The following is a 14,759-nucleotide window of genomic DNA, read 5'->3' on the forward strand; positions in this document are numbered from 1 at the left end:
ATACTGTTCTCCAGAGTGGTGCACCAGTTTACATCTCCACCAACAATGTAGGAGGGTTCCCTTTTCTCCATACACCCTCTTCAGCCTTTATGATTCGTTGGCTTTTTGATGATGGTCATTCTGACTTGTGTGAGGTGATACCTCATTGTGGTTTCGATTTGCATTCCCCTAATGATTAGTGATGTTGAGAAACAATCGTGTTCTTTAACACCCTGCCCCATAAAGGCCCTCTTTGGCCTCGAGAGTGAGGAGGAAGGAACACTGGGTGTGTTGTCCCCGCAGGTGATTAACTGGGAGAGCACGCTGCACATCCCCGCGCAGGTGGAGCTGAGCCCCGAGGCCCGGGACCTCATCGCCAAGCTGTGCTGTGCAGCTGAGCACCGGTTAGGCCGAAACGGGGCCGATGATCTGAAGGCCCACCCATTCCTGGGCGCCATCGACTTCTCCAGCGACATCCGGAGGCAACCAGCCCCCTATGTACCCACCATCAGCCACCCCATGGATACATCCAACTTTGACCCAGTGGATGAGGAGGGCCCCTGGCAGGACGGCAGTGAGGACAGCTCTAAAGCCTGGGACGCACTGGGCCCTGCGGGCAGCCGGCACCCTGAGCACGCCTTTTACGAGTTCACCTTCCGGAGGTTCTTCGATGACAATGGTCACCCGTTCCGATGCCCCAAGCCTGCAGTGGCTGAAGCCGTGACTGAGGCTGAGCAGCCAGCTTCGGTGGGTCCAGCCCTGGGGGCGCAGGCCGGGGGCTGCCAGCCCGTGTACGTGTAGACTGGTGGACGGGGAGGTCAGCCTGTCAGGTCAGTTGGCCGGTTGCCCCTCATCTAGTCTGCACCCAAAACCAAAGCGGAAAAACTTCTGAAAGAGGACTCACCTCTGAGGTCTGCATCTCCAGGTTCTGGTGGATGGCAGGAGGTGTCAGCGCAGCCTGGAATTAGCTTTGAGGACCTTCATGACATTAAAACAATATTTTTTAAATCAGTACAGTAGAAAGAGCACTTATTTTGTTTATAGCCATTTTTATTATTAAATTATAGGGATTAATTTTGACAAATCATGCTGCTGTTATTTTCTACGTTTGTATTTTATCCACAGCACTTACTCACATTAGGGAAAGACATAAAGATTGAAGAACATGTGATAAGAAATCTCTGTGCAATAATGTTTAAAAAAAAAAAAAAAAACACTGTCCTGATGTCCTGATGTTACTGATACCATTTTATTCACACAACGGTTTTTGTTTTATATTTTTCCCACATTTCAAAATTGTGATATATGTTAAAAGCTGCTTTTGTTGTTTTGTTCTGTTCGCTTTTTGCATATTATAGCATCATAGGAAGTGTGAGCAGTTGATCATGCGGGTGTGACTTCAGACATCAGGTATGGAGAGAGCATGAACAGGGTTTTTCTATTATTAATATAACGTGACCGTGTCTTGCCATTCACAGCAGGTTCTGTGAATACGTTTTTACTGAGTGTCCTTGGATGAGTTGTTCTGGACAGTGTGCTGATGCCGCGTCGTGAGTGACTTCCTCGCTGTGACTGCACCCCCCTCCTCTCTCATTGCAGAAATGCACGTGTATCTGAGAGATGATGTGACTGTATGTGTCGTGGGTGTGCTTGGATTCTTTGAGGGGGCAAAGACATTTGTCCTACACTAAACTTGTGTACATCAAAAGGGATTCACTTAGCTCTGCCAAAAAAAGTAAGTTAGCCATGGACCTCTGTCTGTCTCGCCAGTCAGGATGCTGTCCTGTGGCCCAGCCAACACAGGGAGCCAGAGCCCCACCCTGCAGACCTGTGGAGAGTTCTCTCTGCAGTGCTTTTAGTGTGCTTTGAAGGATCCAACTTAACTCAGTTTTAAAAGCACATTTTTCTAATCTTTGTGAAACAGCAAGGACTATTCAAAGTGATATTGGAGGGGAAAAAAAAAGATAATTAAGCCATACATATTTTCTTAGGAGTATAGATGTATATATAACTATATAGATAAACACACAAAATATTCCTATTTCAAATTAGTATGATTCCTATTTAAAGTGGTTTATATTTGAATAAAAAGTTAAATTTCTTTTTTGCTTTTTAAAAACCTGATGCATCATATTTTTTGTTATATTCACATATTTTTCCTTGAGGTTTTTAGCATAATGTATCCATTACTTAGTGTATCTCTAGGCAGCAACACTCACATGTCTATGGATGTCTAAACTGAAGAAGAAGATTCCTGTGTACTGGTTTACATGTGTATGAGTGGCAGGTTCTGAGTCTGCTGTGCTGTGTCATGACTGTCAGTGTTTCTCTAGTTTTGCAGTAATGCCGTGTTGTTATTTACACTCTGACAGCCTTCATGTGGTAGGTTCTTTCTCAGGAACTCAATTTAACTATTATTTATTGATATATCATTGCCTTTGAAAAGCTTCTACTGGCACAATTTATTATTAAAAGTTTGAATCCAAATCCCTAGGTGTCAAATTCTATTGAAATTTGTAAGTTCTTGTTTGTCTCGTGTGCTTTCCCCATGATTCAAATACAGCGGGGGCTGCCATTGCAAGGGAGAGGAGCTCTTGTCTTGGTTTGGTCTGGGATTTGGAGATTGGGTTTCAGGTCACAGCACAGGGTCCAAATCTGGGTGTGGTTCTGCGATCAGCTTTCTTCCCGAAGGTGGTGACGGGTGTTTGGCGTTAGATTGCTGAGTGGGGTCGGTGGGCTGTCAGATAGATCCTGAGTGGGAGCTGATTGCCCTGCCCAAGACAGACACACTGACAGTACAGGGGTAATACCCTATCTTTGCTTCAGAATGGTCAGTGGTATTGAGAGCTCCAGAAGCTGTAAACATTTGATTCTGAATTGTTCTTTTGAAAGGTGCAGTCACATGGTCACCACTGGGCAGTCCCCACTCCACCAGGCCATCTTGGACCCTGTCCTTGTGGAGACAGGGTTCCACTTACATGGGCCCAGCTTTTCTCTTAGGCTCCCATGTTGGGGAGGCATCACCAGCCAAGTGGCATGGAGATCCCAGCACCCCAGCAGGGACTTTGGGGAGCTCTGCTGGCATGGGGGAGCAGAGTTTTCTGGTCTGATTGGCTGGAGTGGAGCAGTTATTGCCCATTTGCCCCTCTCCTCTGGCGGGAGTGCCGGGGGGTTGGGCTTGTTGACATTTCCAGGTTGCGGGCTTCAGCTCCAAATCTGGAACGTGGAGGCACAGAGAATACTGAGAGAACTTAGTGCTGTGTAGTCCTGAGGCCCAGCTTTCCTGCCTTCCCACCTTTCAAGGTCTTCTGTTTTGTAGAGTGTCCAGGAGTTCTAGAAGAAAAATCTGTCTTGAAGTGGGTATCAATTTCATTTTTAACTAATGAAGATTCACAGCTCACTTCCTCAGTCACACCAGTCTCAAGATCATTGCCACATGTAGCCAGGATCCATGTTGGATAGCTGGGGTCTGAGAAGGGTCCTCTGGCTCTGCATTAATCCTTGCACTGACATCTGGCAGAAACAGGGGACTAATGCGAGCAGTTGGGCTTCATCTATTTCTCCTGTGTCATTCACACTTGGGCAGTGAAGAAGCAGGTCCTCTGACCATCCAGAGTGCAGCACTGCCTTCCAGTCGGCAGCATCTCACCCTTTTCCTTTCCTGCTTGCTGCTCCAAACATGGACCCTCCTAAAATCACCAGTTTCTGGCCGCCTTAAGCTGGTGACTAGTGTCTTCAAAAGGATCATAGTAGCTTGTAGATACAGGACTGAGAGCAGCCTGCCTCCCTGTGCCCCCCTGCAGTAGAAGCCAGACTCTTGACCACTGGACTGCCTGGGAAGTCCCAAAATTACACTATTATTATTTTTTTAAAGAGTCTCTGTCCATCTCTTGCCATCTCCTGATCCCTAGCCTCTCTCGTGTCTTCTGTTATTTTTTCTGGGCAATTCCATTATATGACTAATGGACTTTTTTTTTTTTTTGGCTGTGCTGGGGTCTCAGCTGCAGTGTGTGGGATCTTTTAGTCATGGCATGTGAGCTCTTAGTTGTGGTATGTGGGATCTAGTTCCCCAACCAGGGATTGAACCCAGGCTCCCTGCATTGGGAGCACTGGATCTCTGGGAAGTCCCATGGGTATATTTTTAGATAGAAAGGACCTGTGCAAGGAGATCCAACCAGTCCATTCTAAAGGAGATCGGTCCTGGGTGTTCTTTGGAAGGACTGATGCTAATATTTACCAATACTAATGCCAATACTTTGGCCACTTCATGCGAAGAGTTGACTTATTGGAAAAGACTGATTCTGGGAGGGATTGGGGGCAGGAGGAGAAGGGGACGACAGAGGATGAGATGGCTGGATGGCATCACCGACTCGATGGACGTGAGTTTGAGTGAACTCCGGGAGTTGTTGATGGACAGGGAGGCCTGGCGTGCTGCAATTCATGGGGTCACAAAGAGTTGGACACGACTGAGCGACTGAACTGAACTGAAGTGCACAGAACTAATGGGTAAAAATAGACCCATACAAATAAATGTACGTCATCAGAAAATTCAAGAATGTTTGGAACAAAGATAAATAAAAGAGAAAATATCTTCAGAGATAGAAAACAGTTCATATACAAAGGATCAAGAATCAGAACCAAAAAATAAAAAGAATGAGAATGGCTTTGAAGGTAACACCAATTCTCAACACTAGAGGATAACAGAACAAGGCCTTCAAATTGTGTGAAAAGAAGGAAATGGCAACCCACTCCAGTGGAATATCCCACAGTCAGAGGAACCTGATGGGCTGGAGTCCATGGAGTCACAAAGCGTTGGACATGACTGAGCGACTGAGCACACAATTGTTTTCAATCCAGACAAGTCATTAGTTGAGTATGAGGGTAGAATAAAGACATTTCAGACATTCAAGAATTCAGAATATTTTCTTCCCATATACTTTCCCAGAAAGCTGGAGGCAGACACGGGCTCCAAGAAACGGATCCAACAAACGGGAGGAGGGTGGGGGCTCCTGGGAGCTGTTGGGGGACCCAAAGGACAGCTGTGCCCCAGGTGTGGGGGGTGGGCTGCTCGCTCAGATCCTCCCTCGGTCAGAGGGTGTAGGAGACAACCTTTGCTGGAAGAGGTAATTTACCTGCCTTAGAGGAGATGGGTGCTTGGAGGACAGTTTGGGATTGGATTTGGGAGGAGGATATAAAAAAACAGTAAATGGAAAACACAAGCCAATGATTAATTCAGTATACTTCGACAGGGATCATAGATTTAATATAAATGCTTCACCTAAAAAGCTAGATGAAAGCATAGAAAATTTTCTTTACCATCATGAGGAAGAATAGGATAGAATAGAACAGAACACTGAACGCACTAAAAGTAAAGGAAAATACATTTGGCTTCATAAAAATTAAAAATTTCCACTCTTTAAAAGTCACCATTACATGGAGTAGGAAATGGCAACCCAATACTGTATTCTTGCCTGGAAAATTACATGGACGGAGGAGCCTGATGGGCTACAGTCCAAGGGGTCACAAAAGAGTTGGAATGACTTAGTGATTGAGCCCAGATACATGTGATGTATAATATATAATTTTTATTGCTATTTAAAGCAAATAAGGGCTTCTCTGATACCTCAGTTTGTAAAGAATCCGCCTGCAATACAGGAGACCCCAGTTTGATTCCTGGATCAGGAAGATCCCCTGGAGAAGGGAAAGGCTACCCACTCTAGTATTCTGGCCTAGAGAATTCCCTGGACTGTATAGTCTTTGGGGTTGCAAAGAGTTGGACACAACTGAGCAACTTTCACAAAGCAATTAAAGATATTTTTCAAAATAATAAAAAAAGTCACCATTATGAAAATGGGTGAATATTATCTGTGCACAGATCTGACAGAGGACTCGTATCCTGATTATATTGTAAAGCAGTATCTTTTTTGAGTTTTTCATCTTGGCATGATGTACACTACTTCCTGTTGTTACAGAAGATGAGAATTTAGTTCCTTTTAGGCCCTCTTTCCCCATGCCCAGGCCTGTCCTTCCCACTCCTGTCTTCCTGATACGCACTGTCAGACTTTTGGTAAAGTTGATAATTAGCATGTTACTCAGTTCAGTTCAGTTCAGTTGCTCAGTCGTGTCCAACTCTTTGTGATCCCATGGACTGCAGCACGCCAGGCCTCCCTGTCCATCACCAACTCCTGGAGTTTACCGAAACTCGTGTCCATTGAGTTGGTGATGCCGTCCAACCATCTCATCCTCTGTTGTCCCCTTCTCCTCCCACCTTCAATCTTTCCCAGCATCAGGGTCTTTTCCAATGAGTCAGTTCTTCGTATCAGGTAGCCAAAGTACTGGAGGTTCAGCTTCAACATCAGTCCTTCTAATGAACACTCAGGACTGATCTCCTTTAGAATGGACTGGTTGGATCTCCTTGCAGTCCAAGAGACTCTCAAGAGTCTTTTCCAATGCCACAGTTCAAAAGTATCAATTCTTCGGCACTAAGCTTTCTTTATGGTCCAACTCTCACATCCATACACGACTACTGGAAAAACCATAGCCTTGATTAGACGGAACTTGTTGGCAAAGTAATGTCTCTGCTTTTTAATATGCTGTCTAGGTTGGTCATAACTTTCCTTCTTACTACAACTATGTGAATGTTATCGCCAGTGAACCACATTATTTCTATAATCACTTTCCATCTTGGAGATTTCAAGAAGGCTTTAATACTTGGAATGAAAAATACTTTAAGGCCAGGAAAAGAAAATAAAATTAACCTAAATACAGCTGCAGGGTTTCTTCCTAATCAGTTGTCTGTTCCCGTGCCCCCGCCCCCCCCCCCAGAATTTTGACCTTAAAGAGCTGATGAACTGGAGATGAAAGCTTCAGTTCAAGGCAGAGGTGGCCCCAGGTGCCATCTCGAGCAGCTTGGGAATTTTCTGTTGAGGTGCTTAGCTGTTTGGGTCAATGGGGTTCACACCCAGAGGCTTCAGAACTCTCTCCATGGGCATTGGCTGCTCTGCTCTGATCTTCCACAAATAACTTCATGAGATTATCTGAATTTTCTTAAGCCAATTTGCTTTGCATGTTTCTCTTCAGACTGAGTAATTTATACTAAATACACTTGTAAACGTTGCAAGTCTTACTTCTTCACAGCAAGAGGTTACATGGTCACAGCTGAAGCAAAAACAGACACTATTATAATGAAAATATATGTAGGAATCCCATCTGCAAATGTGTTTGGTGGTTTGCTTTCCTTTACTCTGGAATATGTAATACATTCAGAATAGACCCACCCATGCCTAATCCAGTCTTAACTTATCCTGAATTCTGTACAGTATTTTAGTCCAGAAAGTACCACAGATTCTCTGAGTTCCAAGTCTAACCAACAGACAGCAGAGGGAGCTGGTGATGTGCTTTTGCAGGTAAGATCTGCGCTCTAAGATCTGCACTCACAGAATGTCCTGGTGGGTCCTTTCTAGTGAGAGGAAAGTAGGGAGGAATTCTTACTAAACCACCCACAAATTGCAGTGTTGAGTGACAGTTTTGTGCTAATTTCTGCTGTATGGCAAAGAGACTTACACATACACATTTTTTTTTTTCATTTTTTGGGCCACACCACAAGGCTTGTGGGTATTTAGTTCCCTGATCAGGGATCGAACCCAATTCCCCTTGCAGTGGAAGTGTAGGGTCTTAACCACTGGACCACCAGGGAAGTCCCTATATATATATAAATACTAAAATACTGTATCAGTTCAGTTCAGTTCAGTCGCTCAGTTGTGTCCGACTCTTTTCGACCCCATAAATCGCAGCACGCCAGGCCTCCCTGTCCATCACCAACTCCCGGAGTTCACTGAGACTCACGTCCATCGAGTCAGTGATGCCATCCAGCCATCTCATCCTCTGTCGTCCCCTTCTCCTCCTGCCCCCAATCCCTCCCAGCATCAGAGTCTTTTGCAATGAGTCAACTCTTCGAATGAGGTGGCCAAAGTACTGGAGTTTCAGCTTTAGCATCATTCCTTCCAAAGAAATCCCAGGGCTGATCTCCTTCAGAATGGACTGGTTGGATCTCCTTGCAGTCCAAGGGACTCTCAAGAGTCTTCTCCAACACCACAGTTCAAAAGCATCAATTCTTCGGCGCTCAGCCTTCTTCACAGTCCAACTCTCACATCCATACATGACCACAGGAAAAACCATAGCCTTGACTAGACGCACCTTTGTTGGCAAAGTAATGTCTCTGCTTTTGAATATGCTATCTAGGTTGGTCATAACTTTCCTTCCAAGGAGTAAGCGTCTTTTAATTTCATGGCTGCAGTCACCAACTGCAGTGATTTTGGAGCCCCAAAATACAAAGTCTGACACTCTTTCCACTGTTCCCCCATCTATTTCCCATGAAGTGATGGGACCAGATGCCATGATGTTTGTTTTCTGAATGTTGAGCTTTAAGCCAACATTTTCACTCTCCACTTTCACTTTCATCAAGAGGCTTTTGAGTTCCTCTACACTTTCTGCCATAAGGGTGGTGTCATCTGCATATCTGAGGTTATTGATATTTCTCCCAGCAATCTTGATTCCAGCTTGTGCTTCTGCCAGCCCAGCATTTTTCATGATGTACTCTGCATATAAGTTAAATAAGCAGGGTGACCATATACAGCCTTGACGTACTCCTTTTCCTATTTGGAACCAGTCTGTTGTTCCATGTCCAGTTCTAACTGTGGCTTCCTGACCTGCATACAGATTTCTCAAGAGGCAGGTCAGGTGGTCTGGTATTCCCATCTCTTTCAGAATTTTCCACAGTTTCTTGTGATCCACACAATCAAAGGCTTTGGCATAGTCAATAAAGCAGAAATAGATGTTTTTCTGGAACTCTCTTGCTTTTTCCATGATCCAGCGGATGTTGGCAATTTGATCTCTGGTTCCTCTGCCTTTTCTAAAACCAGCTTGAACATCAGAAAGTTCACGGTTCACATATTGCTGAAGCCTGGCTTGGAGAATTTTGAGCATTACCTTACTAGCGTGTGAGATGAGTGCAATTGTGCGGTAGTTTGAGCATTCTTTGGCATTGCCTTTCTTTGGGATTGGAATGAAAACTGACCTTTTCCAGTCCTGTGGCCACTGCTGAGTTTTCCAAATGTGCTGACATAGTGAGTGTAGCACTTTCACAGCATCATCTTTCAAGATTTGAAATAGCTCAACTGGAATTCCATCACCTCCAGTAGCTTTGTTCATAGTGATGCTTTCTAAGGCCCACTTGACTTGACATTCCAGGATGTCTGGCTCTAGGTCATTGATCACACCATCGTGATTATCTGGGTCGTGAAGATCTTTTTTGTACAGTTCTTCTGTGTATTCTTGCCACTTCTTCTTAATATCTTCTGCTTCTGTTAGGTCCATACCATTTCTATCCTTTATCGAGCCCATCTTTGCATGAAATGTTCCCTTGGTATCTCTAATTTTCTTGAAGAGATCTCTAGTCTTTGCCATTCTGTTGTTTTCCTCTATTTCTGTGTATTGATTGCTGAGGAAGGCTTTCTTATCTCTTCTTGCTATTGTTTGGAACTCTGCATTCAGATGCTTATATCTTCCTTTTCTCCTTTGCTTTTCACTTCTCTTCTTTTCACAGCTATTTGTAAGGCCTCCCCAGACAGCCATTTTGCTTTTTTGCATTTCTTTTCCATGGGGATGGTCTTGATTCCTGTCTCCTGTACAATGTCACGAACCTCATTCCATAGTTCATCAGGCACTCTATCTATCAGATCTAGGCCCTTAAATCTATTTCTCACTTCCACTGTATAATGGGGAGGACCAACCCCATGCCAAGGAGCGGTGGCTGCACGGGCACAGGAGGGCCTAGAGGAGCTATCCCACGTTGAAGGTCAGGAAGGGCGGCGGTGAGGAGATACCCCTCATCCAATGTAAGGAGCAGTGGCTGCACTTTGCTGGAGCAGCCTTGAAGAGATACCCCACGCCCAAGGTAAGAGAAACCCAAGTAAGGCGGTAGGTGTTGAAAGAGGGCATCAGAGGGCAGACACACTGAAACCATACTCACAGGAAACTAGTCAATCTAATCACACTAGGGCCATAGCCTTGTCTAACTCAATGAAACTAAGTCATGCCCGTAGGGCCACCCAACAAGGGCGGGTCATGGTGGAGAGATCTGACAGAATGAGGTCCACTGGAGAAGGGAATGGCAAACCACTTCAGTATTCTTGCCTTGAGAACCCCATGAACAGTATGAAAAGGCAAAATGATAGGATACTGAAAGAGAAACTCCCCAGGTCAGTAGGGGCCCAATATGCTACTGGAGATCAGTGGAGAAATAACTCCAGAAAGAATGAAGGGATGGAGCCAAAGCAAAAAGAATACCCAGCTGTGGGTGTGACTGGTGATAGAAGCAAGGTCCGATGCTGTAAAGAGCAATATTGCATAGGAACCTGGAATGTCAGGTCCATGAATCAAGGCAAATTGGAAGTGGTCAAACAAGATGGCAAGAATGAATGTCGACATTGTAGGAATCAGCGAACTCAAATGGACTGGAATGGGTGAATTTAACTCAGATAACCATTATATCTACTACTGCGGGCAGGAATCCCTCAGAAGAAATGGAGTAGCCATCATGGTCAACAAGAGAGTCCATAATGCAGTACTTGGATGCAATCTCAAAAATGACAGAATGATCTCTGTTTGTTTCCAAGGCAAATCATTCAGTATCACAGTAATCCAAGTCTATGCCCCAACCAGTAACGCTGAAGAAGCTGAAGTTGAACGGTTCTATGAAGACCTACAAGACCTTTTAGAACTAACACTCAAAAGAGATGTCCTTTTCATTATAGGGGACTAGAATGCAAAAGTAGGAAGTCAAGGAACACCTGGAGTAACGGGCAAATTTGGGCTTGGAATACAGAATGAAGCAGGGCAAAGACTAATAGAGTTTTGCCAAGAAAATGCACTGGTTATAGCAAACACCCTCTTCCAACAACACAAGAGAAGACTCTATACATGGACATCACCAGATGGTCAACACCGAAATCAGATTGAGTATATTCTTTGCAGCCAAAGATGGAGAAGCTCTATACAGTCAACAAAAACAAGACTGGGAGGTGACTGTGGCTCAGAGCATGAACTCCTCATTACCAAATTCAGACTTAAATTGAGGAAAGTAGGGAAAACCACTAGACCATTCAGGTATGACCTAAATCAAAATACAGTATAGAATATTATATATATAATATTCTTCTCCATTATGGTTTATCCCAGGAGACTATATAGTTCCCTGTGCTCTACAGTGGGACATTCTTTTTATTCATGCAATGTGTTCTTTCTTTTTATATCTCTATATTCTAGGAAGGTGCTGTTGAACCTACTGAGTCACTTAGAAGCGATAAATATTGTGCAGATTTCTATTCTGTTAAGGCAAATCTACAGTATGTCTCCTTCCTCTGCTCTCCTCCCCCCAATTTAAAAACTGGACTGTCAAAGGATCCCAGAATAGTGTGGCTTACTCTGGTCTTGAATCATTATGGGCACCTACTATTTGTTCACTACATATTGAGTCAAAAATACATTGGGCAGCACTGTGTTCAGTGTGTATAACAGTACCATGTGGCACATATTAAATCCTTAAAGTGGAAGCTTGAATATTTAAAAAGCCTTAGGAGTCTACAGAAATTCTTAAAAAGTATTTATTTATTTACTTGGCTGTGCCGGATCTTTGTTGCAGCAGGCAGGATTTTTAGGGAAGTCCTAGTCTCTTCATAAATTTATCACAGATTTTTTGCAGGACAAACTATATAAAACAGACAGAATTAGCTGATTCTGTGAATAAGTTCCATAGTCGTCATTTTCATCGAACTTGGAAAGAAAATTATTTTAAGGCTACAGAAAGAACAGTTTTACTTAAACCAGGACCCAGGACCCTTTCTTCCTTTTAGGTAAACATGCAAGGCCCGAGTCAGGAGAGCCGACAGGGCCCCACGGGGCAGTCTTTGAGAGGGTGTGGGCTAGCCCTGTGTTGAAGGCCTGCACAGGACTGCAGTCGCAGTAGGAGGCAGGAAGGCTGCTGGCGGGAGGGCAGCAGTTGCGGGGCAGAGGCCAGGTGCAGTGGGGCGACTGGTCTTGGGGACAATGGGACCAAGCTAGCTGAGGCTGTCAAAAAAGCAGGCAAATCAGTAGTTGCCAAATACCCTTTTCCTTCTCTCTAGACATGTCAGAGGACACCCTTCCTGGTTGGTGCGTTTGCCACAGCAGCAGGTTGGTTCTTGAAGTCTTGTTTAGAGCCTTCATGCTCTTAATAAGTATTGAAGGCCCCACTGGGCAGGCTCCTGGCTGGGCTGTCTGAGCGGGCGGGTGAGGAGTGGCTGCTCTCTGGGCGTCTGTGAGGCAGGCCCTCACCCCTGTGGCTGCTGGCTGCATCAGGTCTGCACTCATGACACAGGGCTTGGTCCGGCAGGTAGAGGGACAGTCCAGAAGACCCTGTGGTAACAGCCCACCCTCCCAGGAAGAATGGAGGAGGATAAAGAATGAGGAAAACACAGACACAAAACAAGAGAAGTCAGAAGCCACGGTGTCTGCACTGGACAAACATCATCTTTGCTGTGAGTCCTCCTCTTGCCCAGCTTATTAGAGGCTTTAAAAGGATCAGACTATTTTGGAACATTTGGCAAAGTTGCCATCAATAATGGCCCAGAATGTTCAGATTAGAGGATCCAAATGCCATTGTTTATGACATCTGTATCTTGTTGGAGGATGCCCTCAGGGCTCAAAGTGAGATGACAGCTGGGTGGGGATGGTAGGACACCTCTGCACAGGCCCAGGGCTGCCCACAGGTCAGAGGACAAACACCACTAACAGGGACAGGAACGGCTTCAGGACATTTATAAATCAAGCCCTACTTTTGCCAATCTCTTGTTGTCTTAAAACATTCAGAACAAAGCAGAGCTCTACTGACAACCCCCCAGATCATCTCTGGGGGCTAGTGATGGACTCCTGGGGCGTCTATTAGCAACCACCTCCACCAGCCTCTTTTCTGTCAGAACTCAGGCAGGTGTCACTGTCAGTTCCTGGTCACAGGGCTCGGGCCCCTGCGACTGGGGCAGGAACCGAGTCCTAGTTGCTATTCTCAGACAAGCCAACTCCTTGGGACGGGAGGCCCCCTCCAGGCCCCACTCCCAAGAACTTGCGGCAGAAGCCCAGCTGGGCAGTCCTCTGTCCACTGCCAGCAGCTTTGGCTCTGATTCTTCTCCATGAGCAGAGGACATCTTGAAATGTCAGTCCTGTGGCATCATTTGAAGAGCCTGATCAGGCCTGCTTAAGAGGAACTTGGTCCCAGGCTGAGGCTCCCCTCTGCCCCGCCTAGACCCCTGCCCTCTGCTCTGCCAGAGCTCCAGGCTCTGAACCCTGACAAACTGCAGCAGCCCTTTGCCACCTTCTCCATGGCATCTTCCCAGTCTTACCCCTGACACATCTACAATTTCCGTTTTCCAGGTGAGGAAGCCCCTACCCTCGAATGGCCTTTCCACACCATGACATCATGCGCTGCGATGGCACAGTAGCCCCTTAGGTGGTCGCCCCTTGGACTGAGCCTCTGGCCGGCTGAGTACCTGGAGGCTCCCCAGCAGCAAGGGGCTTGGGTAAAGCCTTTGGAAATCGGATGCAACTCATGCCTTTAGGTTGCTGGGTTGTTGGGGGAATTCCAGAGACCTCTTTGGAAAAGAGGTCTTCATCCCAGTCTCAAAAACTTTAACGGGATGGATGCCTTATAACATTCAACTTTATAAGGAAGATGGGATATTGTACTTGGTTAAACTGGTTTAGAAGTAAATTTCAAGATGATATGTTGTGAGAACAGGAGGGATACAGCACTGCTGTTTACAGTTACTTTGAAAGACATCAGAACTGTGGTATGTTAATCAAGTATTTAATATTTAAGAACTCCAAATAGTAACATTTCAGACATATCATATGTGCAGAAATATGCTTTCTGTACCAAGGAAATATTTTAAAGACACGGTTCCCTTTTGGTCTTATGTTTTTATTTCTGGAGAAATATATTAAGCTCCTATAAATTTGATATAATAATTCGGTTTTATACTGCTGCTTTCAAAGTTTTCAGAACTTTGGGTCATAAGATCCCTTAACACTTTCTGGATCAGGTGTCCTCTGTTGATATAGAATTATTTTTATTAAGTGTGGGCATTTAATTTGGGTTTAGAAATGCCTTTTTAAAGAGAGATTTGTTCTTGAGTCTCTCAAGTAAAATAGAATAATCTCTCACTCTGTCACATAATTTATGTTCCTTGTAAGTCTTCATTGTAGTTTTGACTTGGATAAAATTTCTTTTTTAAACAAGTATTTATTTGGCTGCATTGGGTCTTAGCTGCAGCACGTGGGACGCAGGCTCTCTGTTGTGGCATGCAGGCTGTGTTTGAGGCTTGCTGGGTTAAAGGCTTAATTGCTATGAGGCACATGGGGTCTTTGTTCTTTGGGGATGGAACCTGAGTCCCCTGCAGTGGAAGGTGGGTTCTTAACCATGGGACCACCAGGGAATTCCCTGAAACTGTTTTCTTAATTTCCTTTCCTGATGGCTCATTGTTAGTATATAAAAATGCAACTGACATTTTAAAATTGATTTTATATTTTGTAACTTTGCTGAATTCATTGATTAGTTCTAACAGATTTTTGTGGACTCTTTAGGATTTTCTATATATAAGGTCACATCATCTGTGTAGAGATAATTCTTCTTCCTTTTTGATTTGGATGCCTTTTATTTATCTTATCTAATTGCTTTGGCTAGGACATCC

At 44.8% G+C, this 14,759-nt stretch overlaps 1 protein-coding gene and 1 long non-coding RNA gene across 3 annotated transcripts in view; both read left to right on the forward strand.

Annotated features, from left to right (window-relative positions):
* The window catches only part of LATS2 (large tumor suppressor kinase 2), a 34,376-nt gene extending 31,910 nt beyond the window's left edge, over window positions 1–2,466 (forward strand). For both annotated transcript variants that reach the window (XM_086329771.1, XM_086329772.1), the window contains one exon: window positions 283–2,466. In XM_086329771.1, coding sequence (XP_086185897.1) covers window positions 283–780 — 498 coding nt within the window. In that variant the 3' untranslated portion in view covers window positions 781–2,466. The remainder of the gene's footprint in view (window positions 1–282) is intronic.
* A 9,618-nt stretch (window positions 2,467–12,084) lies between these two features.
* On the forward strand, window positions 12,085–14,307 carry LOC147361685 (uncharacterized). The gene is made up of 3 exons (XR_015138210.1): window positions 12,085–12,210; window positions 12,410–12,554; window positions 13,444–14,307. It is a non-coding gene; the product is annotated as an uncharacterized LOC147361685 (long non-coding RNA).
* Window positions 14,308–14,759: the final 452 nt, after the last annotated feature.

The sequence above is a fragment of the Bos grunniens genome, chromosome 12 (assembly GCF_055505025.1).
Source record: "Bos grunniens cultivar Pamir isolate PY7600 chromosome 12, Bosgru_T2T1.0, whole genome shotgun sequence".
Classification (NCBI taxonomy): domain Eukaryota; kingdom Metazoa; phylum Chordata; class Mammalia; order Artiodactyla; family Bovidae; genus Bos; species Bos grunniens.